General features: G+C 42.2%; 1 protein-coding gene across 1 annotated transcript in view; it reads left to right on the top strand.

Moving 5' to 3' along the window:
• Positions 1-7,852: 7,852 nt before the first annotated feature.
• pcloa (piccolo presynaptic cytomatrix protein a) overlaps positions 7,853-24,861 on the top strand; it is a gene marked incomplete at its 3' end in the record, with an annotated part of 24,764 nt that continues 7,755 nt past the window's right edge. Inside the window, exons 1-9 of the mRNA XM_010768779.1 lie at positions 7,853-7,876; positions 8,436-8,633; positions 11,085-15,150; positions 15,477-16,984; positions 18,283-20,347; positions 21,792-21,839; positions 22,350-22,432; positions 22,599-22,674; positions 24,700-24,825. Of these exons, the coding sequence (XP_010767081.1) occupies positions 7,853-7,876; positions 8,436-8,633; positions 11,085-15,150; positions 15,477-16,984; positions 18,283-20,347; positions 21,792-21,839; positions 22,350-22,432; positions 22,599-22,674; positions 24,700-24,825 (8,194 nt within the window). The remainder of the gene's footprint in view (positions 7,877-8,435; positions 8,634-11,084; positions 15,151-15,476; positions 16,985-18,282; positions 20,348-21,791; positions 21,840-22,349; positions 22,433-22,598; positions 22,675-24,699; positions 24,826-24,861) is intronic.

The following is a 24,861-nucleotide window of genomic DNA, read 5'->3' as shown; positions in this document are numbered from 1 at the left end:
CCTCCTGAGTCTGTACTGGCAGAAAAAGGCATACTTAAAATATAGAATTGAATCGGAGGGATGAAACCCCTCTTTAATGGTCTCACATGCAGAGCACACAGCACACACAGGGAAATGTGGCCTCTGCATTTAACCCATCCTAGTACCAGGAGTCTAGTACTAGGAGCAGTGGGCAGCTATTGTATTGCCCGGGGAGCAATGGGAGTTGGGGGGGGAGGGGGGTGTCCGGTGCCGTGCTCAAGGGCACCACGGCAGGGCCCAGGAGGTGAACAGGGACCTCTCCAAGTAGCAGTCCACACTCCATATTTAGGTCTGTTCGGGGACTTGAACCGGCGACCCTATGGCTCACAGTCCAAGCCCCTACTGACTGAGCCTCTGCCGGACAACTTCACAGTCCTACATGCAATACACACATGTGTACACAAACAGCCTAATTCACGCACACATGAGGTCAAGGCTCTAAAAAAGCTCAGCATGGCATTGTTTGTTTTTCTCTTTACATAATCTGTCCCATCTTGCAAATGCAATCCAAATGTGATTGGTTTTGTGATTCATGTGTTTAATCCAGGCTGGTCTGTATCTGACACCATATAGTCCAGTTGCCTCACAGCTTTGCCATCACTTGCCCAGGAGGCGTAAGTGTACAAAAATAGCCACAAAAGAGTCAAAAAGGGGAGAAAACAAGCAACTGTGGGGCAGCTCTCTCTCCCCGTCTCTGTTCGGATCAGGAAAGCACAGGTTCAAACCCCACTGCAGTCAGCATGTCGTTGTGTCCCTGGGCAAGACACTTCACCCCAAATTTCTCCTGTGGGGATTGCCCATTGTAAGTCGCTTTGGATAAAAGCATCTAACAAGTAAAATGTAATGTAAACAAATGTAATGTCACTTAGACAAAGGCCCTGTTTACCAAAATCTTTAAAGGTCCCCTATTGTACTCTTTTTCCACAATATATTATAGGTATATACAAAACATGTCTCTGAAGTGTTTGGCTTGAAATACCAAACAGATCATGCATTGTAGCATCCCATAATCCCCTCTGTTGTCGCACTGTTTCAAAAGTGCTGATTCTGTGTCTGTAGCTTTAAATGCTGATGAGCTGCTGCTGGCCACGCCCCTCAGAGAGATGATTGGTTAAAAAAACACAATGGTGCTCTAGGAGGAGATTCAGGTGATAAGGTGGGCGGGCGTTACCTTGGTTGGTTATTGGCTAATGGTTACACATGCCAAAAAAACATTGTGACATCACAAAGTGACCAGAATCTGATCAGCTCATTTTAGGTATTTATATAAATGGAACAGGACAAAAAGAGAGAGAATTTTTTTCCTGAAACTTTCCGAATCTCTTTACACAGAGGGGACACATGTTTATGTATAAAAGACATACAAAAAGTGGATTTTGCATAATAGGTGACCTTTAAAAAAATAAAATGTTGACGTTACATTGTTGATTTAATACATTTTATTAGATTCAACGTTTCAGTTTTTTAAGTATGTCTGTTGGCAATGTTGTTTTCTGTTATATGTTTTCCTTCAAAATTGTATTTTTGTTGCAACTGGCAACCCGCAGTCCCCCACATGCCCACCTGTTGAAGGCTTGAAATGGATCGTATTCCCCCTTCTAAGAGTTATTGTGTGTGTGTGTGTGTGTGTGTGTGTGTGTGTGTGTGTGTGTGTGTGTGTGTGTGTGTGTGTGTGTGTGTGTGTGTGTGTGTGTGTGTGTGTGTGTGTGCGCGAAATGCATTGGTCTCTCTGCTGGAGAAGTGTTCAGTTAATTTATAGTAGTGTGAATGCTGGGACATTAATAGGAATTGACTGTTAACATCATGTATCCTTGCTTTGGCTGAGTGATTGCACACACAGGGTGAATGAGTAGTCTTGTTTGCCCTATTTACCAGGTCCAGGACCCTGTTCAAGCTGTGACAAGTGGTTTACCATTGTTTTAGAAATTGCTGTAATTGAAATGAGCCGTCCTCAGGCTCTGCAAACAGCCTCTTCTCTTTCTTTTTAAACGGCTCACCCCGACAGCTCCACTCCAGAATGACTTTAAATGACTCCTTTCTAATTTTCTGGTGCTCGCAAAGGGCCACATTTTAGCCATTGACATTGAGCCCTTAGTGCCAAAAAGAAGGGGGGGGGGGAAGAAAGCCAAGACATCATGTGTGCCAGCACTGAGCCCTGCTTAGACAAAGAGGCAGGCAGAGACACTGACACTCGATAACACACACATTCTGGCAGCGCCCTCATCTAGTTAGCACAGGCTGTTGTATTTACATCCTGACTGCTTGCCCCCTGTAGCACAGAGTGACAGCAGAACTTCAGTTTAGAGTTTAAAAAGCAAGTTTGGATGGAGTGTCTGACTTCGACCTCTCCCTAAAAATTGATATTCAATAGGTGCGGCCAACAACAAAGCCAGGAAATCGCTCCACCTCAAGAAATCATTTCCATGCATTACAACCTGAGAGGAAAATAGATGAGGTTTTTTTTTCACACCTTTCATCCTTATTGGATAAAAAGGGAATGCAGCTGGAATGCACTCGTTGGATTGACGGATAGAAATGATCCTGGTCACAAACTGCCCTTTAAGGTCTCTAAATATACTCATGCATAAAACAAAACACTATACTAGAACAAAGTAAGGAAAAAGCACAGAAAACAGAAGAGACAAGAGAGAATACTGTGACATAAATACAAGTCCGGCAGAGGAGTCAAGAGGATAAAGAGGGGAGGGGGGTGGGGCGGGTGGGTCACAAAGGATGTGGGTGCCGGGTAATGCCGCTCTAAGCAGTGCAGACCGCAACATCCTCAACATTGTGCTCCGTCGTGACTCGTGACTCACTCCTCTGAGCCACATTAAGAGCACCTATAGGCAGAAATGACTGTCATGCAGTAACATGTGATGAAGCAGGAATTGGGACATCAGACAGTAGTGTAAGAAGGAAAGCTGTTTTATGTGGCTGTGTAGGGTTGATTAAAGTTGCATGTAACTTGTAACATTTGTATGGAAATCAAACACATTTATCAGCAGGTTACTAAAGTTAATGCTAATGGTGTATGAGGCGACTTGTCATTATAATGTTTAATGTGGACTGCCAAACAAGCTCTAAGCAGGTGGAACTAATGTGATTTAAGGAAGCATATATATTGTGATACCTCGACTCAATATAAAAATATCTATCTTGCTGTATGCCTCTTTGGATTAAGGTGCCCGTTCTGTACGATATATGTTGGATAACTAGAAAACAATAATAGCCATTGACAGAAAAAATAAAGGCTTCTTAATGTCTTAAAGGAAAAAATGATACTTATCCTTGAAGCTGACACATGCAGACAGATTATGAGGTGGGTTGCAGAAAAACACACACAGCTCCAGACAGGAAGTGCCCTGAAACGAGCGTCAATCTCCTTAATCCCTGGGCTCAGAGTAAATAAAGGCTCTGTCTCACACCTCTTGATTTGTGTTAGAATCCCTAGACTCATACACACTACCGCACAACTATTTCTCCCTTTTTCACTCACCTGGCACTTTAACATCCATCCACAATGTAGAAACACAGTCTGACATTAGTTAAGAGAGAACATGTATTCTACTGTAAGTCATCAGTGAGATTTGAGTTGGGTAAAAGATGGATTTGTTTCCAGAGAATGTTTGCTCAGATGGCTTTTTGTGGTTTCCTACAGCACTCTGCTTCACTCACATGCATCTAGGATCAGACCAGTACAACCACAGCCCACTAGTGCTGGTAACTAAGCTGCTGGAGGTTAAAAGTACTTTTCTCAGAGGCTTTTTGAAAGAACAATTTGATTTATTCAACTTCCCCCTCTCAGATTTAGCTGCTCATTTTGGGATTGAAGCCAGCATTATCCTGGTCCAGTGCCCAGTTTTGTCCAGCCTTAAGGCTATCACTGCCCACATAACATTTAGTTTCATGGGTCAAACGAACATTGAAACACACACGAGCATGGTTCATGTGTAAAGGGCGCATACAGCACATTGAAACGGAGATTGGAACATCTATAAGAGAGAGATATTTATTAGGACAGAGATCTGTTTTGGCTTGAGCTGATGCTGTGATGTTGCTTGTGCATTATAATTAAGAAGGCCACTCAGTAGGTGACTCGACCAATGTTGTAGGATGGACACAATATTTTCAACAGCTTTATAATTAATACTAGTGCAGTGTCTGTCAGAAATGTCACTTCCTTGTGTCCTGAATAATACCCCCGCCAAGTTTGTTGAGAAAGCGTATAAATAGATGTGTGCTGTAACTCTCCAGCCTGTCTTTCTGTTGTCTAATCTGTTGTTGAATGTGAGTGACGTTAAGCAACCAGTTCCCAGCATGCCGTTCAGTGTTGTACCCGCTAATAGGGTTCCCTTCTTAAATCATTACACCGTGTGTACGTATTGTATATTGGCAAATATTTTTGAACAATCAACTAGGATAGCTGGCCATAGAATACCATTAAAAACTGCATATTTCATGCTGGCTGGTACTGCGCTGTGATTGGTCGTCTACACTGGGCACACCTGGTCGCAGGTCTCTTAGGGATACGTCACATTTGAATAACTTGTTTTAAAATGTGAGATGTTTCGAGACTAATTTGCATTTACGATTTGGTCTTGCCTTGTCAGACTAGTACCAATACATTTTCTTTTGGAATAGTCCATTTTCAAGGGGGAAATATCCATATTTGCCTGTTGTTGAGAGTTAGAGGAGAAGGTTGATATTTGACCGTTCTTTAATATGAAGCTCCCTGAGTCTAAAGAATGGAAACAGGCAAAAAACATCTAGTTTTTATTGTTCTATATTGGTTTTTATTTACAATGAAATGTAATGATTGAAGGTCACTCCTGGCATTCATCATGAACTGCAGCTTGTCCTGATTTCCTGGCAATTCATTGACAGATTTCTAGGGTGATAATGTTAAGCTGGTTGGCAGGAGGTGGTGTCGAGTCGCCTCCAATGACCACTAAGCTCTTTCGCTTGCTTCAACCTTTCCCTCACCACTCCATGCTCCTTTTGTTTGAATCCTCTTTGCTTCCCTCCCCTCATCTCTCTGTCTCTTGCCTCTCACACACCATTATCACCCTTTTCTTTCATTCCCTCTACCTCCTTCCTTCTCTCATCTTTCTTTATCCATCTGTTCCATCTTCCTCTAAATCCTCATCTACTCCAAGTGTCAGTGCCAGTCTTAATCAAAGGGCCTCACCGACCTTCCCAACACTCCAATTCCCAGTTGGGAACAATAACCGAACATAAGTATGGCTACAGCCCATCTCGTCTCAATATCTGGTTTCTGTCTGCGGTTTTCTGTCCGTCTACTTTCCGTGTCCTTGGAGAAACTTTGAAGAGAATGGAAAGTTGGAGATGAAACACTCACACTGAATCTGTATTGACTTATTTACGTATAAGCTTGTATTTGTTTGAGAAACGGTGGGAAGAGGAAGAGCAAGTTGTCACTTCTCTCCGAAGTATTTCAAGCCTTTCATCTGATATATGACAACGTCAAAACTCCTATCTGTGGCTGTTGGTATGTGTCAACATCCATGCACATGTGGTGGTTATGTGAGCGAGTGACTACCCGGCTTTTATGAATCATCCAGGCTGCATCACAGCAGATTCTCACACAGACACTCCACATTGCTTTGAAAACTTGCAGCAGGGAAGATTGTCATTCAAAGATATACCTTCTCGTTATATTAATGGTTAAGGCAAAGCTGCAAGAGAAGAGTGTATCATCCCCGCTAATTTAGACCCTGCAGATTCACTCTATAAATGACATTTGTGATGTACAGTATGTGTCCTGGTGAGAATGCTTATCTGAAGATAAAAGACCAACTAGGTCCTAACCAATGATTGTTGTCGTTATATAATATCATCTATTCATTCATTTTGGCCACGCTAACAGCTAGGGCAGCTGATTGTAAACCTTTTTTTTAGATGGACATTTCTCAACTACCTGACGGATTGCAATTGAATTAAGCAGACTCATCCATTGTCTTCAGAAAAATATATTCACTTACAATGATTTTATCGGCAAATCCTTCGCATTTCAAATGACGGACACTTTTTATTTGCCAGGAACGTAGACAGCAATGACACAGAGAGCAGGCTGCGTGTTCTTAGGTATAAAACTATTTCCAAAATTTGGATCAATAAAGTATATCTCATCTGAAAGTGCCTTTTTGAGATAGAACACTTATATGCAGACATCTGAAACAATTGGGTTCTGGGTATTACATTTTCCTGAATTTGTTGAATTCTGATCAAAGTCATCTTGTTTAACTTTAAGTAAAGGCAGACTGATGTTTCAGGGTGACAGCTGTTAGACTTGTCAGTAGGAAATGCATTAAAGATGGCCACTTAGCAGTTAAAGAAACATATCTGCTTTAACAGAGAGGTTATTCCTAATGACTTAAAAGAGGGCAATTTAGTGGCCAAGGTTTAAGTGTGCCTGTGGGGATGTGTTGATAACGTCGGTGATGACTGGCTCTGGAGAGGCTGAGGCTGACCGGCTGTGGGTTCTGCTTCAACTATCTGGCGGCCATCTCTTTGGCTTTGATTGTCTGCTCTCTCTGGCTTAACTGATAGAGCCATCAAGCTGGAGAATCTCAAGTCCTCCCAGCAGGGACAGATGTTGATAATGCATGCTTTATTACTCAAATACACACTCACATCTACGCTGTGCCCATCATCATGTCTGAGGATTAACTGGATTTATGTCAAGTTGGGACCATAACTCACTAATGTCAGCAAACATGTATGTTTTCATTTCCTCTTTTGCTTATTTCATCTTGTGGGTGGCAATTGCAAGTATGAAATGTTTGCTGCTTTTTTATGTTGGGTGTGTGCCACAGATATCTGGTGTGTCATTCTCTCAAGACTGCAAAAGGATTGAAACAGGGCTCATGCCTTATTTACCCTGACGCTGCGACATCCTCCCTCTTTCTTCTGTGCCTGCAGAGAGGTGGCTCGTCTGTGACAAGGCTTTACAGGCCGGCTGCGATCTTCTCTGAAGCCCGAAATGTTGCATAAACCCCACTGTTAACCCAGGCCAAGGCATTTCTTAAGGGGGGGTCAGAGGCGTATGTTTGAGCACTTCAAAATGTGAAAGGAGCTGTTACCTGGTAGATACATGCAGGCTGGTTTATAACATGCTGACATTTTACCCTTCTTTTTTTTAATACTTTTTATTTATCGGTTTATTTCATTAAACAGATACACTTTGTTCAGATTATAAACTCATATTTTTGTATACAGTATAACCAAATCAAAACAGAAAAACCAAAAAAATAACAAGAATCTAGCTAAAATACAACATTACATAAAAACAAAAATCTAAGCAGTAATATGTTGTGTTAGATTAAAGGTGATAACAAAGCAACATTTCCCCCTTCTAAGAATTATTGCGTGTGCGTGTGCGTGTGCGTGTGCGTGTGTGTGCGTGTGTGCGTGTGCGCGTGTGTGTGTGGTACTCATAAAACATGTTCTGGCCTGGTGTGTGTTTGTTTGCACTGTTTATAGCTCCAGTATTATTGTTCTCAGATGCAAGCCCGTTGATTGTTTGTCAACACTTGTATTTCCACTTAAAGCACAGCAGTACTGGATATAAAACTCTAATAATAGCTGCAGCTCTTGATTTATAGCCCTCATCAGGGCCTTTAGGTGCGGATGTGTACGCCTCAGGCCCTGTGTCTATGTGAATACCTTGAGAATATGCAACAATTATCAGATTGCAAGGACAGGACAGATTTAGCAGACCTCTAAGATGACGGATTAGGCATCGGTGCCAGCAATGTGTTTGTTTCTCAAAATACAACGCTGTAAAGATTTCGGTGAGGACTATATCACAATGGATTTTCAGGAGGAGATGATGGTATTAAAAAGAAAAAACGGCAGTGGGAAACTCCTTAAATTGGCCTTTGCTCTGCCTCAGCGTTTGCAGAGATGTTCAAGGATCTAAAATAAGATGTTCAGGGTGCAGAGAGTCTTAGGGAAAACTGTCTCGGTTCAGTGAAGGAAGCCTTAACATAGCCCTATACACACACCATTAAAGTACACAATCAAAGAAAAACACATTCAAAACAGTTTCTCTGTCTGCTACATGACATGTCTGCCCAGGCCACCCAGCCCTTTCGGACATGCATTGGTAAACCCAGCCCCATTACCATGCATTATGCATAGGCCTGTCTCTTAAGTCCGATTCATGTAAAAGCTTCCCCTTAAAATAGCATGACTTGCACTGGTGCCTCGTCACAGTGACGTTTTAACTACGTGGAAACATTTGGTTTCACATGACTGTGAAAGTCAAGTCATTTTGTGTTATTCAGAACATCATATAAATGGTTATGTTCTAATTGAATGTTAAAAAATGATTGCAGCAAACATAATGAATTCCTAACTACTTACAATGTGTTCTCATCTTTGTCTTACAGAAAGAATGGCTCTGCCTCAACTGCCAGACACAGAGAGCCATGTCTGGCCAGCTGGGAGACGTGCCACCTCCAAACATGGCTTCCCCAAAGAAGCAAACACCTGCTCCTGCTCCCTCCTCCACCCCTGCCCCTGCTGCTGTAGATAGGAAACCTGTAGTAGAAGCAGCAGACCTAACCCCACCAGCTCCTGATACCAAGGTATTGCCTGAAAACATTCCCACACCTGACCTTGAAGTCCCTCTTTCCGTTAGCCCCCCTCCTCCTGATATAACCCAACAGGAAGCACCACAGTCAAAAGAACAACCACTAGCAGCTGAACCAGTGTCTGAGCTTGTAGTTCAGCCTGAACAACAAGGTCCGATTTCAGAGAGTGTAGCAGCGAGTGTCCCTGCAGTTGAGCAACAGCAGATTAGCTCTGATAATGCAGTAGAGGATCCTCCTAACTCAGAGACAAATGTGGATCAACAAGCACAGAGTTCACCTGTCAGTGAAAACACAGCAGGTGAAATACAGAGTAGCTCTGAGAATGCGACAGAGGACTTTTCTCCTCCTGTGGAAAGTGAGGTGCAAAATGTACTGACTAATACAAGTTTAGATGAGACAACTGTCCCTGCCGAGGTAGAAACAGAGCCAAAATTTGAGGTTGCCCCGATTGATGCTGCAGCTCCCCTGACAGATATTGAGAAAGTGGAGCCCACTCCAGAAATTCTTCCAGAAGTGACACCTAATTCAGTTGTGGCGAAACCTGCCTTGATTCCAGAAGCAGTCTCACAGGAAGGCCCTGTTCAGGTTGATCCAAAGCCAGATTCTTCAGCTACAAATGTAGAAGAGGAGAAAATAACAGATGTAGAACTTGATAAGCCAAGTGAAGAAGCCCATATAGATGAAACTACTTCTACTCCACCAGACACAGTAGAATCAGCTTCTAATGTGGAGCAAACAGACATCACAAACCCTGAAGCCGACAGTATAGCACCTGATGTTAAAAATGAAGATGTACAAATAGAAGCAGAACCTATAGAAGATAAGCAAGTACTGATAGAAAGTGCTCCTCCACCTGTGGTTGAGGTTGAGGAAAATGTAGCTCCTGCTGACAAAGTTGAGGTCCCTAAACCTGACGAGACACAGCAAGAATTCAAACCAGAGCCACCTAAATGTGTAGAAACGGATAGTCCTTCACTGATGTCAGAAAACATTCACCCTGTCTTAGCTTCAGAGGAGAATAATGAGGCAAATAAAGTGGAAACTAAACCCATCGAAAAAGAGGAGGAGCCTTCCGCACTTGTCCCAGCAGATAAGTCACCTTCTGTTGCTCCAGTTGAAGGAGAAACCAAAGAGGAAACAAAAGAGGAGATTCTGGTTGTGGATAAAGTTAATATTGAAGAAGAAGAAACAGCTAAGCTAAATATTCCTGATGAGGAATCAACATTTCCGATTGAAACAGTTAAGGATAATGCTGAAGAAATAAGTATTGAGGAGAAAGCTGTAGAAAAAGAAGTTGTTGAGGAGACAGTAAATGAGAATAAACCATCTACTGACAAAGCCGTTGAAGATGACAGAGTTCCGGAGAATGCAGCAGCAGAGAAAGCTATTGAGGTCAAAGATGATGAAGGGAAAGCTTTTGTAAATGAGGCTGTTGAACAGGAAACAGTTGGGAGAGCAAATGACCAGAAACCACTTGAGAAAGTTGATGAAGCTGAATCAAGTCCAGCACCTTCCTCTACTGAAACAACAAGTGTTTGTTATGTAATAGAGAAGAGAGAAACAGAAATAGCAAGAGAGCCAGCTCCAACTACTGCTGGAAATATCCAAACAGCTATAGATACAGTTTTAAAAGCTGGTGATACATCTGAGAAAGTTGTGGATGCATCTGTTCCCCCAACTCCTGATGACAGGAAAGAGATAGAACATGTTGATGTCAAGGAATCATTGCAAAGTGTAGAGATGGTGTCATCCTCAGCTGTCATTAGTGAGACAGAAGTCAGAGATGTAGCCTGTGAGGAGACACTTGTTCAGGATGAAGCAGAAGCTGGATCTCAAAATACAAACAGTATAGCTGAAAATCAACATGAAGTAAAGAAAGAGACGTTGACTCTGAAAGGGAGTGATGATGAACCACTTGAGAAAGTTGCTGAGCAAAAGGTGTCAATCAAAGAGGTGGAAGAAAAACCTGATAAAATAGAGGATGAGTCACAACCTGTTACTGGCAACATTCAGGAATCAGAGAAGGTATCAGAGACAAGCGCCGTGTGTGACAAAGATAGCAATGCAGAGTCTAACGTAGGAAAGAACGCAGAATCAAAGAAGGATGAATCTTCAGAGACAGATTTAGAAATTGGAGGAGGTGTATCTGTATCAGAAGCAACAGCCCCTGTAGCAGAACCTGAAATCCCAATGTCTCTAGTGAGTGAGCATGACAATGAACCCAAGGAGGGGAACACTAACGTGGAGGAGAAAGAGGAGGCTGTAACCCAGTCTCTGGGAAAGCCAAGTGATGAAGATGCAGTCGCTGAGGTGACCATAGTATTTAGCACAAGTAGTGGTATCATTCATTATTATCTTTGTACATCATCTGTTTTATTTCTGCAGATTTTAACACACCAATGATCTCTATGAAAAAAATAATGGTGTCTTTTTTCAATCCAACAGGTAAAAACATTGGAGACCTTGAAAGAGCCTGCAGGGAAGGATATGGTTGCAATGGATAGCAGTCCCACCAGCCCATCAGACCTAGCTAAGCTGGAAAGCTCAGTCCTTCCAATTCTTGAGGCAAAGGCAACCACGCAACAAAATGATGATGATGAGGAGGAGAAACTAACAGACACTTTAAAGTCCAGACGTAGATTAGAGGTGCTTCCTCTCTCACTAGACTCCCCAAGCTCAGAAGATGACAGAGAACTTTCTGATAAGAATGCCAAAGGCTCCACAAAGAAAAAGCTTCTTGTGCCCATGGATGTCAGGACAGATTCGCTGGATGATAGCAGTGAAAGCTTTGGGAAGGAGAGCCCAATGTCTGGGGATGATGAGGACTTTATTCGAAAACAGATCATCGAAATGAGTGAGAATGAAGATGCTTCCCCGTCTGATGAGGAAAACCTGATCCAGCGTAAGATCAGAGATCATGAGAAGAAACAAATGGAGAAGAAGACAACAGAGGCAGTAGAGCGGAGTTCATCAGGAAAAAACCGAAGACTTACCAAGAAAAGCACAATAAGTCCAGATGATGAAGAAGATAAACAACTCCATGGCTCGTTGGATAAACCTGATATAGACAAAGAGGTGGGACAAGAACAAAAAGAGTCTCAGAGTGGTACTGGAGTTCGCCAATTCCAAACTATGGAGCTGAATTCTACCAGCAGCCCAATACGCATACCTAACGATGGAGAGCCTGAAATGGAAAGCCTTACAGACTCTCCTGATGATCGATCTAGAGGTGAAGGGTCGTCCAGTCTACATGCTTCCAGCTTCACTCCTGGGACATCCCCAACATCCATTTCATCACTGGATGAAGACAGTGACAGTAGTCCAAGCCATATCCGTTCTGGTGAGGGTAAACAACACAGGAAAGCCAAACACAGACAACCTGGTCAAGTGCTGCCAACTATCGAAGACTCTTCTGAGGAAGAAGAGTTACGAGAAGAAGAGGAGCTACTCAGAGAGCAAGAAAAGCAGAAGGGCTCTGGGAAGAAATCTAAGAAAGACAAGGAAGAGATTCGTGCCCAGAGGAGGCGAGAGCGTCCAAAGACGCCACCAAGCAACCTTTCCCCCATTGAAGATGCCTCACCAACAGAAGAACTGAGGCAAGAGGCTGAGATGGAGGAAATCAGGCGATCATCTTGCTCAGATTTCTCCCCCAGTATTGAATCAGACTCTGAAGGATTTGAAATCCACCCCTCAAAGATTGCAGCAGTTCAGAAAACCTATCAACTGCCTCTATCAGTATCTCTTCACTCCCCTTCAGATGATAAATCGAAGAACAAATCTCTCAAATCTGCTGATGAGGCTTACGAGGAAATAATGCTAAGGGCGAAGTCTCCAACACTTGAGCAAGGTGAGATTCAACCCGGAAAAGAGTCCATTTATGGAGGCATGCTTATAGAAGACTACGCTTATGATTCACTTATTGACAATCCAACAACTGACCTTAGGGAGCCAGAAAAGATTGCTGTTCCTTCTCAGCCCAAACCACTGAGATCACCAGATGAAGTTTATGAAGACATGATTAAAAAGAGGCAGGAATTCATGAAGCTGGAGCAAGAATATGAAAAAATTCAGCCTAAAAAGGAAAACACTTATCCAGAAATTGTGTTGCAACCTGCTGAGAATACATTCTCCAAAAGCAGCGAAGTAACCTTAGGCGCAGATGGGAAGCCATTGTTGGATGCTGAAACTGCCTATGAAGAGCTAATGAAAAAAGTGCTGACTCCTGGAACAAGTCCAACTCAGCAGGATCCAGAAGTGGAAGCCACTGCTTATAGAAAGGCACTCCATCCCATTCCAGACTTAAGGGTGACGCAATGCTCTTCAGGAGAATTGTCTTCTGATGACGAGAGTATGATAAAAAAGGAAAAAGGTACAACTGCAGTATCAGGCACAACATCAGCTATGGAAACTGACCCTGTAACAGTGTCCGAGTGGCCCCAATCATCCACATCAGATCAACAACCTCAAACCACAATTGCTGAATTACAGGATGATGTTGTTGACTTATCCAGTGCACTCCCAAAAACATCAGCCACTGTAATTGCCAGTGTTTCACCCCTGCCCACAGTCCCACAGTACACACCGAGTATTCCTAGCGTAGTCTCTACTGCCCCACCTCTACCCCCTAAGCCAAGTGTCCTGTGTAGGGCTAATTCTCAGGAAAAAGCAGAAGTACCTGTTCCACCACCACTGCCTCCTCCAACTCCACCAAAACCTACAGTTTTTCCAAGGAAAGCCCCAGTTCCACTTCCACCTCAGGCTTCAGCAACTCCAATGAGGCCAGAGATAGGGGCAGTGACTGCAGCCCAAGGACCTCCTACAAGACAAGCAGTGACACCAATGTACAAGCCTCATGTTCCTCCCCCTGTTGCCCCAAAGCCATCCATTCATTCACCAGGACATTGTGTCAAACCACCAATTGCACCAAAGCCTGGCTCCCAGCCTTCTTCACCTGCCCATGCCCCATATCCATCCAGACCCTCTGTACTTCCCACTGGTCCTACTGAAATGACTGCTCTAAATCTGAGCCCTTCTTCTGAGAGTAAGCATTTCCATCCCTCGCCAAAGTCACCTTCTTCTCCAAGATACACCAGGAATCTACGTGACACATATGTAGTTATTACACTGCCATCTCAGCCTAGCTCTCCTGTAGAAGGTATTTCCACTATGGCTCCTTCTAGCCCTGGCCCAGCATCCCCTTCACACCAAGCTCAGCCCCAAAGTTATCACCAAGCACAGCCTCAACATAATTCAAATCCACCGCAACATCAACAACCAATCCCTCCTCAAACAACCAGGGTGCCTCTGGCATATACTCGATTCACAGAATCCATTGAAAGTCAAGAGATTTGTGGCCCAGAAAAACATGTATCTAGTTCTTGTCACATAATTGAGGCTATATCTGCCTCAACACAGCCACCTGTGGTTATGCCTAACCTGATCTCTCAAGTAGTCACCACCGAAGTCCAAAGGACCACTGTCTCTGTTGTTCATGAAAGGACAACACCACCAGTACCAGCTCCAAGGGCAAATGGTGTCCCAATCTCAATGGAGAAACTTAAGCCCCAATTGCCAGCACAAAATGGACAGGCTGTCCAACCCTTTGAGGTGGTGGATCTTAGGACCGTTAAGGTTGATCAAGCTTCAGATATGAATGGTGTGGATCTATCTGCTGGCCCAGACTCAAGACGTCAGACTTTTCCAACTGAAATCAGTCGCCAAAACAGTGCAGTGCAGTCACCTGTAGTCAACCTTAGTGCTGAATCATCCACTGTTTCTATAGTGACTGATAGTATCACCATTGTGACCTGTGCTGCCACAATCCAGCAATGTGACAATGTAGACACCTCTCTAGTATCTTCAGGTCCTCTCGAGCTAACAAAAGTCAAAGCTTTTGAGCCTGTTTCTCAAATTATATATCGACCAATTGATTATCAGCGCTCCACTAATGTTGGTACCGAGATTCCTATTAACCTATCAGTTGGATCAAGTACAGGTGGAGGAACTTTCCAGACCCCCCCTGTCACTATTGCACCCACTTATATAGCGAGTTGTGCTGCAAATGGATTAACTACGGGAACAACCACAGTGGCAGGAGCTGTTGACCTAAGCACAACTAAACCATTCAACACTATGGTATCAATGGATGCTGCTTCTGCAGAGATGGTCACAGCTGTAATCACAGATGATGACGGCAAACCAGTGGATCTGACTGCAGGAAAAAAAGCAGTATGCTGTGATGTCATGTTCCAAATCCCATTTGCAGGAAGCTGCACTTCTCAACAACCTACCACACCTCTACCTGAAGATCGTTTTGGATATCGGGATGACCATTACCAGTATGACAGATCACCTTACAGCATGAGAGGTTTTGGTGGAATTAAACCTTCAATGTCCGAGACAAACTTAGCAGAAGCTGGTCTGTTCTTTTACAAAAGTAAGAACAGCTATAATTTCAGTGGCACAACCGAGGGTGCAGTAGATCTTACCTCGGCAAAGATTTCTGATGCAGGTCAGTGGAGTGACATTGCTGACCTGTCACTTAAATGTCAATTTGAACTACCTCAACTCATTTATGGCTAAAAGACATTATTTTGTTTGTTATGCTTTTCTTTTTGTCTTGCATGGAAATTCATCTTTTTTTTCCTTTTATTTTTACTCTTTCACCACATCTTTTTGTTGCATGCTGTGATCTTGTTTATACGTATTGCACTTCCAAACATTGGATTTTCTTTCTCCATTTTTTTCTCCCCCATTAATTGGATAAAGCATGGCTTGCTTCATCATTGAATAAGTCTGCATTATTTGGACTCAACTGATATTTTTGACTTTTGACAGGTGAAGCTGTTGACTACTCCAAGAAAGGGGCTTATGCAGGAATGACAATTCCACCATATTCCCAGACCAGAGTCACAAGTGCTGTTGGTACACTCTTTGGTACAAGCAGTGTCTTGAGGTCATCAAATGGCGTGGTCTATTCCTCTGTTGCAGCACCAATCCCATCAACGTATGCCATTACCAACCAACCTGGGTCCATCTTTAGCACATCATACAACTCTCTGTCAGGTATGCATACCAGTGACACTATGCCCTCCCTGTCCAACCTCCAGAACTTGCCACTTACAAGATCCCACAGTTTCCTGTCGACTATCTCCATTACTGCAACGGAAGAACAAGGAGATGCCCCACTTAATCTAGAGATCTCAAGAAGGGGTAGCATTGCTGGTGTCACCACATTACCAGCTTCCTTATCCCTTGACACTTACACTGATGCATCGCTAGAAGCAATAGCGGCTTCACTGGAAGCTCTGTCTTCACCCATGGTTCCTGGGGATGGCCAGTATCAGGCAGAGCGTGAGAGGCTAGAGATGGAGAAACTGAATCAACAGCGCCTGGCTGAGGAATTAGAGTGGGAGCGCCTGGAGATTCAGCGATTCCGAGAGCACGAACAGGTCTTGGTGCAGAAGGAACTGGAGGAGCTGCAGTCCATGAAGCAGCATATCCTGAACCAACAAGAAGACGAAAGACAGGCCCACCTTATGATGCAGAAAGAAACATATGCCCAGCAACAGCAGCAGCTTGAGCAGATTCAAAGACTCCAAGAGCAACTGCGCATGCAGCTGGAAGAGCAAAAGCTTCGTCAGATGTACCCAGGTGGGGACATGCCCGGTCACGGTGTGCAGGAGGCAGTTGTTTTGGGACCTGATGGCACAGTGCTGTCTCGAAAGATCACGGATAGTGGGTGCCAGACAGATGACGAGGATGAGACAGTTAGTAAAGCTTACACTGCAGGTAGAAAAAAGAAGAGTGCTAAAAAGAGTGTTGACAGTTGTGTGCAGACTGATGATGAAGATCAAGACGAATGGGAGGCTGAGACCAGAAACCGTCAAAGCCGGCCACGCACTGCCAGGGGTGATAGGGGTGGGCAGTCAGATATGTCTTTTAAAGCCCACACTGAGATTTCTATACAAACAGATTCTGAGGGGAACATTATAATGGACACCAGGATGGAGCTGTCTGACTCTGAAAGGACCTCACCTAAGAAACGACCTACCCCCTTGGAAATAGGCCAGTCTTCTAACCTCAAAGTTGATTCCTCCACACTAGCACCTTCTAAATCTGCCAACGTACTCTATTCCCCAATATCTCCCTGTATATCCCCTAGCAAATCCCTTGAGTTCGTGTCCTATGAGAAAAAACTGGGTGATACAAGCCCACAAAACCTAAAGGGGAGTCCAGATCCAGCAAGTCCCAGGGGACAAAAAGGCATGCAGAGATCCATGTCTGACCCTAAGCCCGTGAGCCCAACAGGAGAAGAAAGGGGAACCTCTGGGGATAGCTACACTGTGAGTATTGAACGTATAACTTCAATTAACATAAATATAAGAAAAAACAAGTGCTGGCTGACAAAAAGACACATTTGAATTGTGTCTGAAGTGTTCTTTTGGTTAATAAAATATCCTGGTAGCAGCTCCAATGAAGGCAGTGTTTGTCCTTTGCTTTGGTTGTAATGCTTCTCATATTGCAACTTTGATTCACCTTCTCATTTAAATACATGTCATCTCCTAACAGTACCATATTTTTTCACTCACACATCATCTTATAGTTATTAAGATATTATTTCTGTGAATAATTCAGTTTAAAATTACTCCTCATGTAGAACTAAACATTAGTCATGACCATTCTTCGTGACATAATTGCTCAGTGGTTATATCTATTTTGCCCCGTGGCGAGAGTTTGCATGTTCTTTTCATGTTTGCATGAAGAAACTTGCACACCATACTGTATGACATTTTGTTCACCACACAGCTGGCCTTAGAAGAGTTGATTCACCCACATTGCTGCACTTTGACTCCTTAGTAATAGAGAATTTTTCTAGCAGAGATAGAAGAAAACGCTCCATTAATTGATCCTAATGTTATACAATGCTGCTGGTTCCATCTTGCACATTGCGAAGTGTACTATATGTAAAAGCTTAAACTCTGAATGTGAAAGTAAAAGGAACAACTGAATAGGTTGCACATATTCACTTTTTTTCTATGGTGCTCCTGGCCCTCATAGGGTATGGAAGTCAGTTTTCAGCCTGGGCAATTCAATGTTGAGAATCTCATACATACATAAAAGGATGGGAAATGAGCTGAGCTTGCAAGAAAATGCTGAGCTGTCAGAGATCCACAGAGGCTTAGTGTGAATAAATTACTTCTTTTTTTTTTTAAACCAAACGTTGAATTTAGTGAGATTGTGGGTAACATTTATGGGCAGGAATAAATATCTTACTGGAAGGCACGAAAGGTGCAAAAATGGGTGTATTTCAATAAACTTTCTTACACTTCACATTTTCTAGTCTATATCCTTATTTAGTGTCGTTAAACACTAAATAAGTGTTATCGACACTTAAATATTAACATTATACAGACATTAGAATGTATGCACTTTTTTCCTTTGAGACAACTGAGATTGTGAATAAAAACAGCAATAATCTGTTAATCTGTCAATAATGTTAATTTTACATGGCATTCCGTTCAGAGAAATTATTTTTTACATGTTAATGACTACATAACCTGCTGAATAATTCATTCTGGGGATTAGGACATTTGTTTTGATTCTGAAGTCCTAATACGTTCTTTGTTTACTTTTCATACAGGGGAAAAGCTCAGGTAGCACACCAACAGGCACTCAAAAGAAGGTGAAGAGGACGCTTCCCAATCCACCGTCAGAGGATGAGTCAACAACAACTGGTCAGACAGCATACACCACTGGTTCGGCCCGCCGAAGAATGTGCCGCAATTCCAACATGGCACGTGCCAAGATACTGCAAGATATAGACCGTGAGCTGAATCTAGTGGAGCGTGAGTCTTCAAAACTCAGGAAAAGACAAGCAGAGCTGGATGAGGAGGAGAAAGAGATTGATGCCAAGCTCAGGTATTTGGAGATGGGCATTAATCGTAGAAAAGATGTCCTACTGATGGAGAGAGAGAAGAGAGAAAGGGCCTACTTACAGAGTGTTGCTGAGGATAGAGACTACATGTCAGACAGTGAGGTTAGTAACATCCGAGAGACAAGAGGTGGGCTTGGAAGTGAAGATGTTGAGATTGAAAGTCATGGTCTTGAACGTCCCAGGACAGCTCCCCAGGCAGAATTGGATGAGTTTGTCCCACCTCAAACCAAGCATGAGTATGGAAAATACTCCCAGTACCAATACAATCAAACCCAATACCAGCAGTCTCTCTACCAGACTCCTCAGTCCTACCAATCTCACTCTCTGTACTCCTCTGTCCCCTCGCTCACCAGCGCCCAGCAGCAGAGTTACCACCAGATGCTTCTGTTGCAGCAGAAAGCCGCTAGACAAGCAGCCCTCCTCTCAGAGCTGGATGCAGCTAAATATGAAGTCATTAGCCGCCAACCTGATCCCACATCATCAGCTTTCCTGGGGGTCAAGTATGACAAATATGGCAACCACCTTGACCTCAGAGCGTTGGATGTGGGAAATATGGCACGTAGCCCAATGTCAGCTGTCTCTGATTCCTATTACACCGATGTAGATCATCATACACCTAGGAGTTACATGTTGCTAGAAGATGCTGCAGAACTTGCTAAGGGTTCCACAGGTATGTCTTCATCTTACAGTCTGGCGGAGAGGGAGCTGGCCAAAGCAGAGAAGCTTCTGCGTAGGAGTGCTGCAGATCTGGGATCTACTGACTATCTGGGATCCACCTCTAGACTCCATACTTATGGAAAGACCCCTGATGAAGAGGATACAATGGAGGAACCCTATGAACTGAAACTACTAAAGCAACAGCTCAAGCAAGAGTTTAGGAGAAGTACAGGTGGGACAGAAAACTTGGAACAACTGACAGGGCTGTCACAACACTACTATACCCCAAGCTCGAGCGTCTCTAGTTACTCCCAAAGAAACTATCCAAAGACAGACAAGTACAGCATCAGTCGACTTACTCTAGAGAAGCAAGCAGCTAAACAACTCCCGGCATCGATGTTGTACCAAAAACATAAGACTCCATTGATAGAACCTAAGATCTCCTCCAAGTATTCCTCTATTCCAGATAACAGAGGCTTGGAGACAGACTATAACTATCTTGGGTCTACCAGTGCATCAGCAAGAGCCAGCCGGCTCTCTCAAGATGAGATCACCTTTGGCCTTCGTAAGAATATTGCAGAGCAACAAAAATACCTGGGGTCCACCTTGGGTGCCAACTTGGCTGGGTCATTAAACCTGGGCCAGAGTTTAGGATTGGACTCTGCATATCCCAGTGGTAGTCGCTCAAGACCCTCATCCAGGCCCACATCTTGCTATGGGTTGGACTTGTCTCTCAAAAGAGACCCTTCCAGCTCTTCACTGAGGCTCAAAGGGGACGGGGAATCATCTGGAGATGTACCAAGCTATCAAACCCCCTCTGGCCGCACCAAACCTACCAGCCTTCCCATTGTACAGAGTGGCCGTGGCCGATTACCCATAGTGGCCCAGAACTCAGAAGAAGAGAGTCCGTTGAGCCCTGTTGGGCAGCCAATGGGCATGGCCCGTGCCTCAGCGGGACCTCTGCCACCTATATCAGCAGATTCAAGGGACCAGTTTGGTTCCTGCCTGTCCTTGGAGGACTCCCAGCAGCAGCAACTTATCAGGGAAGAGCCAACCAGGGGTAGGGGTTATGTGCTGATGGATGACCTTCAAGGCACCATGTCAGATAGTGAAGGTAAAAAACAGACATGTCACTCTGTCACTCTTTTCCTACTGAATGTTTCATACTTTAGAGTGTCTGGTTGTGGTTTATTTTGCTTGCATGTATTGTGTATAACATATAGCTGTGTCTTTATTGAAATGCTGCATGTGTCTAACCTTAATTTTGGTGAATGTATTATCTCTTTATTTTTGGTTCTCACTAATGTTGGTCTATCAGCTGAGATCTGGTGTGCATGCATGCCTTTGTTCATTTTGCTTTTTGTGGTTGAATGTAATCTTTATGCATGCACTGTGTTGCTTTCTGCATTTAAGATATTGTGTAACATTTCCAGTATTAATTCACTGCATGACACTGTAAAGTCTAACTTCCTGTTACTGCTATATTGCGTGGGAGGTTCCCGTCCTTATATAGAAATGCCTCACTGGTGGCAGTCAGCATTTTATATTAAAGAAGATTTTCATTGTATTAAAATCCTGCTTGTTAGACATTCAAGGCAGAGCAGGCTAATCCTTTGAGTCTTAAATCAGATTTAGACAAAGAAAAATCCTCAAATTATACACGTAAAAAGTGCCGCACCATATGAAAATGTACCATTTGGTACAAAAGAGTTTTAATTGAATTAGGTATTATACATTTACACTTAATAACAACACATATTGTAAAAAAAATAGCCAATTGTACATTAACTATCTTTTTGGATTTTCCAATAGTGTGAAATGTAATTTAGATGGTGGATAATGTTGGTGTATTATCATCATATTTAATTGTATGAAAAATAAATGTGGGTTGAATCATAGTATCAAGTTATAGGCAAGATCAATAACATTCTGAGAAAACAACAGTGTGAAGCAGGGTACTGTCTTATTTGTGGAAATGCATGATATTTGTTTGCAACACTTATCTGTGTGTAATAAATATAACAATTTAACTTGCATGTTTTGTTGTGGTTGCTTGTATGACGATATATAATTGATGTTGTGTTGCATGGAATGTTGCATTCATTTCTTGTAACATTCACTATTTATTTGTCTCTACTTTCAATGAAAGCAAACTGTGCAGAATGTGCGAGTGTCTTCCAACAGGAAAGACTATTATTTAAAGCAAGAACTAAATAATTTCAGTACATCTCAGTTTGCTTCTGTTTTGCTAATAAAAGCCACAAATCATCTATTCAATATTTAGCAATATATTGTTGATGCACACTTCCAGTGATGGCTAAAACCATTTTATTATAAGTGATTTTTTAAGTACCAATATGCAACAATGAGTTTCCATAGTTTCCAAACTAAGAGCAGTGTTTTGGAGGTTCAGATTTTAATAAAGGTTACAATGTTTCTTTCTATTTTAAACATTTAAATATCCCAGTTCGGATTTGTCTTGGAAGCATAATAACTTGTTAATACATTCCAATGGATCCCAACATTATGCAATGTAAACCAATTTGCCTTGATTCCAGCCCTAAGTGATTCGCTGATGGCTTTGAACAGAGACGACGCAACCAATGGTAGAGTATTAGTTCAGTTCTATAGTCATTCATAAGCTATCACATTAAAATGCACCTAAGGTCTAATGCACATCACCATTATTTTTACTGATAGGCCTACCGTTTAAAGAAAGTACTTTCACGATTGGAGTTATGAATAATGTAAAATATCTACATACCCAAGATTTACATTAATAGAAAATAACTGCATTATAGGTGCTAATAATAATGCTGATAGTACAAACTACTACATTTCTTTGGTTCTGTTTTGTTTTTTACATTACCCTTAATGTTGTTTTGCTTGTCAGTCCTCTCTAGCAAGGAAGTAAAATAATATTAAACTCCTTCTCTGGCCCTTGTTTTTCTCATATTTCTATCCCAACTGTAATTGATGTAGATTTATTTATAAATACAAATGTGCTTAAAGCATTTTAATAACCCTTATATGAACTGAAGAAGCCCGTATAGTGGGATGAAGCAGCTCAAGTTCTAAGATCTGTTCTGAAGTAGTTCTTGTTTTAATCCCTAAAGCCTACCACCTTAGACGAGAGGAGACCGACTGGTTTGACAAACCTAGAGACGGCCGTTCAGAGAATGGCCAAGAGAAGAGACAGGTGAAAACCTTCTCTACACAATTTTACTGTAGTTAAATTCTTGCACGGCAATATCTACTGGTCTATTTGTTATGTAAAAATCACCTTGATGCAGAGCTACCATAATGTACTGTTTCCCGTTGACCTTGTACACAAATGACACTTCCCAATTGTGTGTGGACCACAGGGAAAAGGCCCATACTACCCCTTCCCTCACCTCAGGGTCAAACTGCAGAGGGATCCCAAAGATCGCAGTGTCTCAGGTAAAGTATCACAATATTCCTTCAATAAAAAGAAAAGTAGCAAAGAAAATGGCTTCAATTGCAAGCTAATGCATTATTGACTGTAATGCATTCGATTTTATTGAGCTCGTTGCTTACTGACTGCATTTAATATGCACCGTTTACAGCATACACATTGTTTTACCTTTATTTAATTTGAAAAATTTAAATATAGATTCAAAATCATTCAAAAAGAACTAATACAGTCAAATGTACACATTAATATGTATCATGATCCCATTAGGGTTTACAGAGCATGACCGGTGTGCTTCATGCGTTCTATTTACTTGATATTCATGCCAGATCTCATGAAACTGACGAGTCACTTCCCCTGCCATTACGTTCCATCACACTATTCTTCCAGGCTCAAAGCAGTCGGACATTTCCTGGCTTCTCTTATGGTTTGGCTCTTTTCCACACTCATCAGTCATTTCCATGCTCAAAATGGCATATCCCTCACATTCAGGATTATCTTACACAATTAACAAATAGCCCACAAAGTCAGCATTTTGTTTATTTTGTGCATTACTGAGTCATTTCTATTCTATCTCAGTTGTTTTGTTCTTGCTTCAAAAAACATGTTAAATATTTAGTTTTGCTTCTGTGTATGTGAATGCATTTTATTTTACCTGTGGGGGTACATGATAGATCAATATGTGTTTTGTGGATAACTCATAGAGAGGTTCGCATTTATAATGTTTTTTTTTTTAGATCATTTTCTACAGAAGCTGTAAAATGTATAGAAAATGTTTTAAAATGAGTAAAAGAAAGGTTGTAGCCTTATGCGTTATTGTTAAATCTGCGTAAATATCTACATAGCTAACAAACTACCAATAATACCTTCAGATAAACGTTATTCTGATTATTTATCATGCATGATTATAGGGAAAAATGTGGGCCATCTGGTTGTTAGTGTCCTTCTACTTTTACTAGTCAATTGAGTTATATACAGTGTATTAAAATCAATGACAAATGTATCTCAAATTGATAACATTAATATGTAATTTAAGTAACCACACCAATTCCCATCAATTTGAGTCAAAGCTTAACTGACAATACTGCTACTCTGCTAAGCTCATTAGCTTCCATCATGATTGGATTTAAAGGGGACCTATCATGCAAAATGCACTTTTTGATGTCTTTTATACATAAATATGTGTCCCCGGTGTGTCTGGGAACTCACGCAGCGAGAGAAAATAAAACCCTTTCTCTTTTCCTCCCTACCCAAATCTCTAAAAACGGGGCTACAACGGCGCTGATCCAGATTTGCGTATGACTTAATATCGGAAATGTAGGCTGGCTTTACACCCACGGCCCTATCAGAAACGTTGCTATCAGAAATGTTGCCCGTCTGTTTTGGACGTAATATGGTCGGTGCATGTTTACATTAGCATCTCTAACACTCAGAGCTAACCTGTACTGCACAGAGCATGTGTGTGAAGAAGCAGGAAATAAAAAGGAACTCACCTTGTGGTATAGCCGGCAAGAGAGAAAGCATTTGAGCTCCATACTGTTTCAGAAATAATCCTTGATAATCCATGATATGGCGTTTCATCACCGCAGTATCTGCTGGTAGAATCTCCCGCATGAGCTCAGCCCCCTCCTTTTTTTTATCAATCTTTTTTTTTTTAAAGCTTTATACCCCAAATCAGCGCTTTTGAAACAGGAAGTGAAATGGAGGGATATGAGGCATGGCTAGAATGGGTGATCTGTTTGATATTTTGAGCAAAAAACTTGATAGACATCTGAGTCTATACTATTGCCTACAAATAGCATGATAGGTGACCTTTAACTTTAACCTCTTTTAGTTACGAGGAATAATTAACTTAAGCAGGTAGCTTAAACAAAGGATTTAACTAGGGGAATTTTGAAATGACTGTAGGCTATTTCGGCTGTTTCTGTAAGTTTTAGAGTCTGAATGGGTTTGTGGACAAAGAACAGGTTAATAATTTAACTTTATTTACACTAATATTGCACTCACAAGTTTTTGTTTTTTTTTCTATACAGGAAATGGTCTGGGTATCCGTGTGGTTGGAGGGAAAGAGGTCCCTGCAAGTAATGGAGACATTGGAGCCTATGTAGCTAAAGTCTTACCAGGTGGAGCTGCAGAACAAACAGGAAAGATTCTTGAAGGTAAACTCTTCTACCAACAAAAAACAAATTCATAAT

This window comes from Notothenia coriiceps, unplaced genomic scaffold (genome assembly GCF_000735185.1).
Source record: "Notothenia coriiceps isolate Sejong01 unplaced genomic scaffold, NC01 NC01_scaffold00006037, whole genome shotgun sequence".
Classification (NCBI taxonomy): Eukaryota; Metazoa; Chordata; class Actinopteri; order Perciformes; family Nototheniidae; genus Notothenia; species Notothenia coriiceps.
The sequence above is the reverse complement of the archived record's forward strand: the minus strand, read 5'-3'. Positions and strand labels throughout refer to the sequence as shown.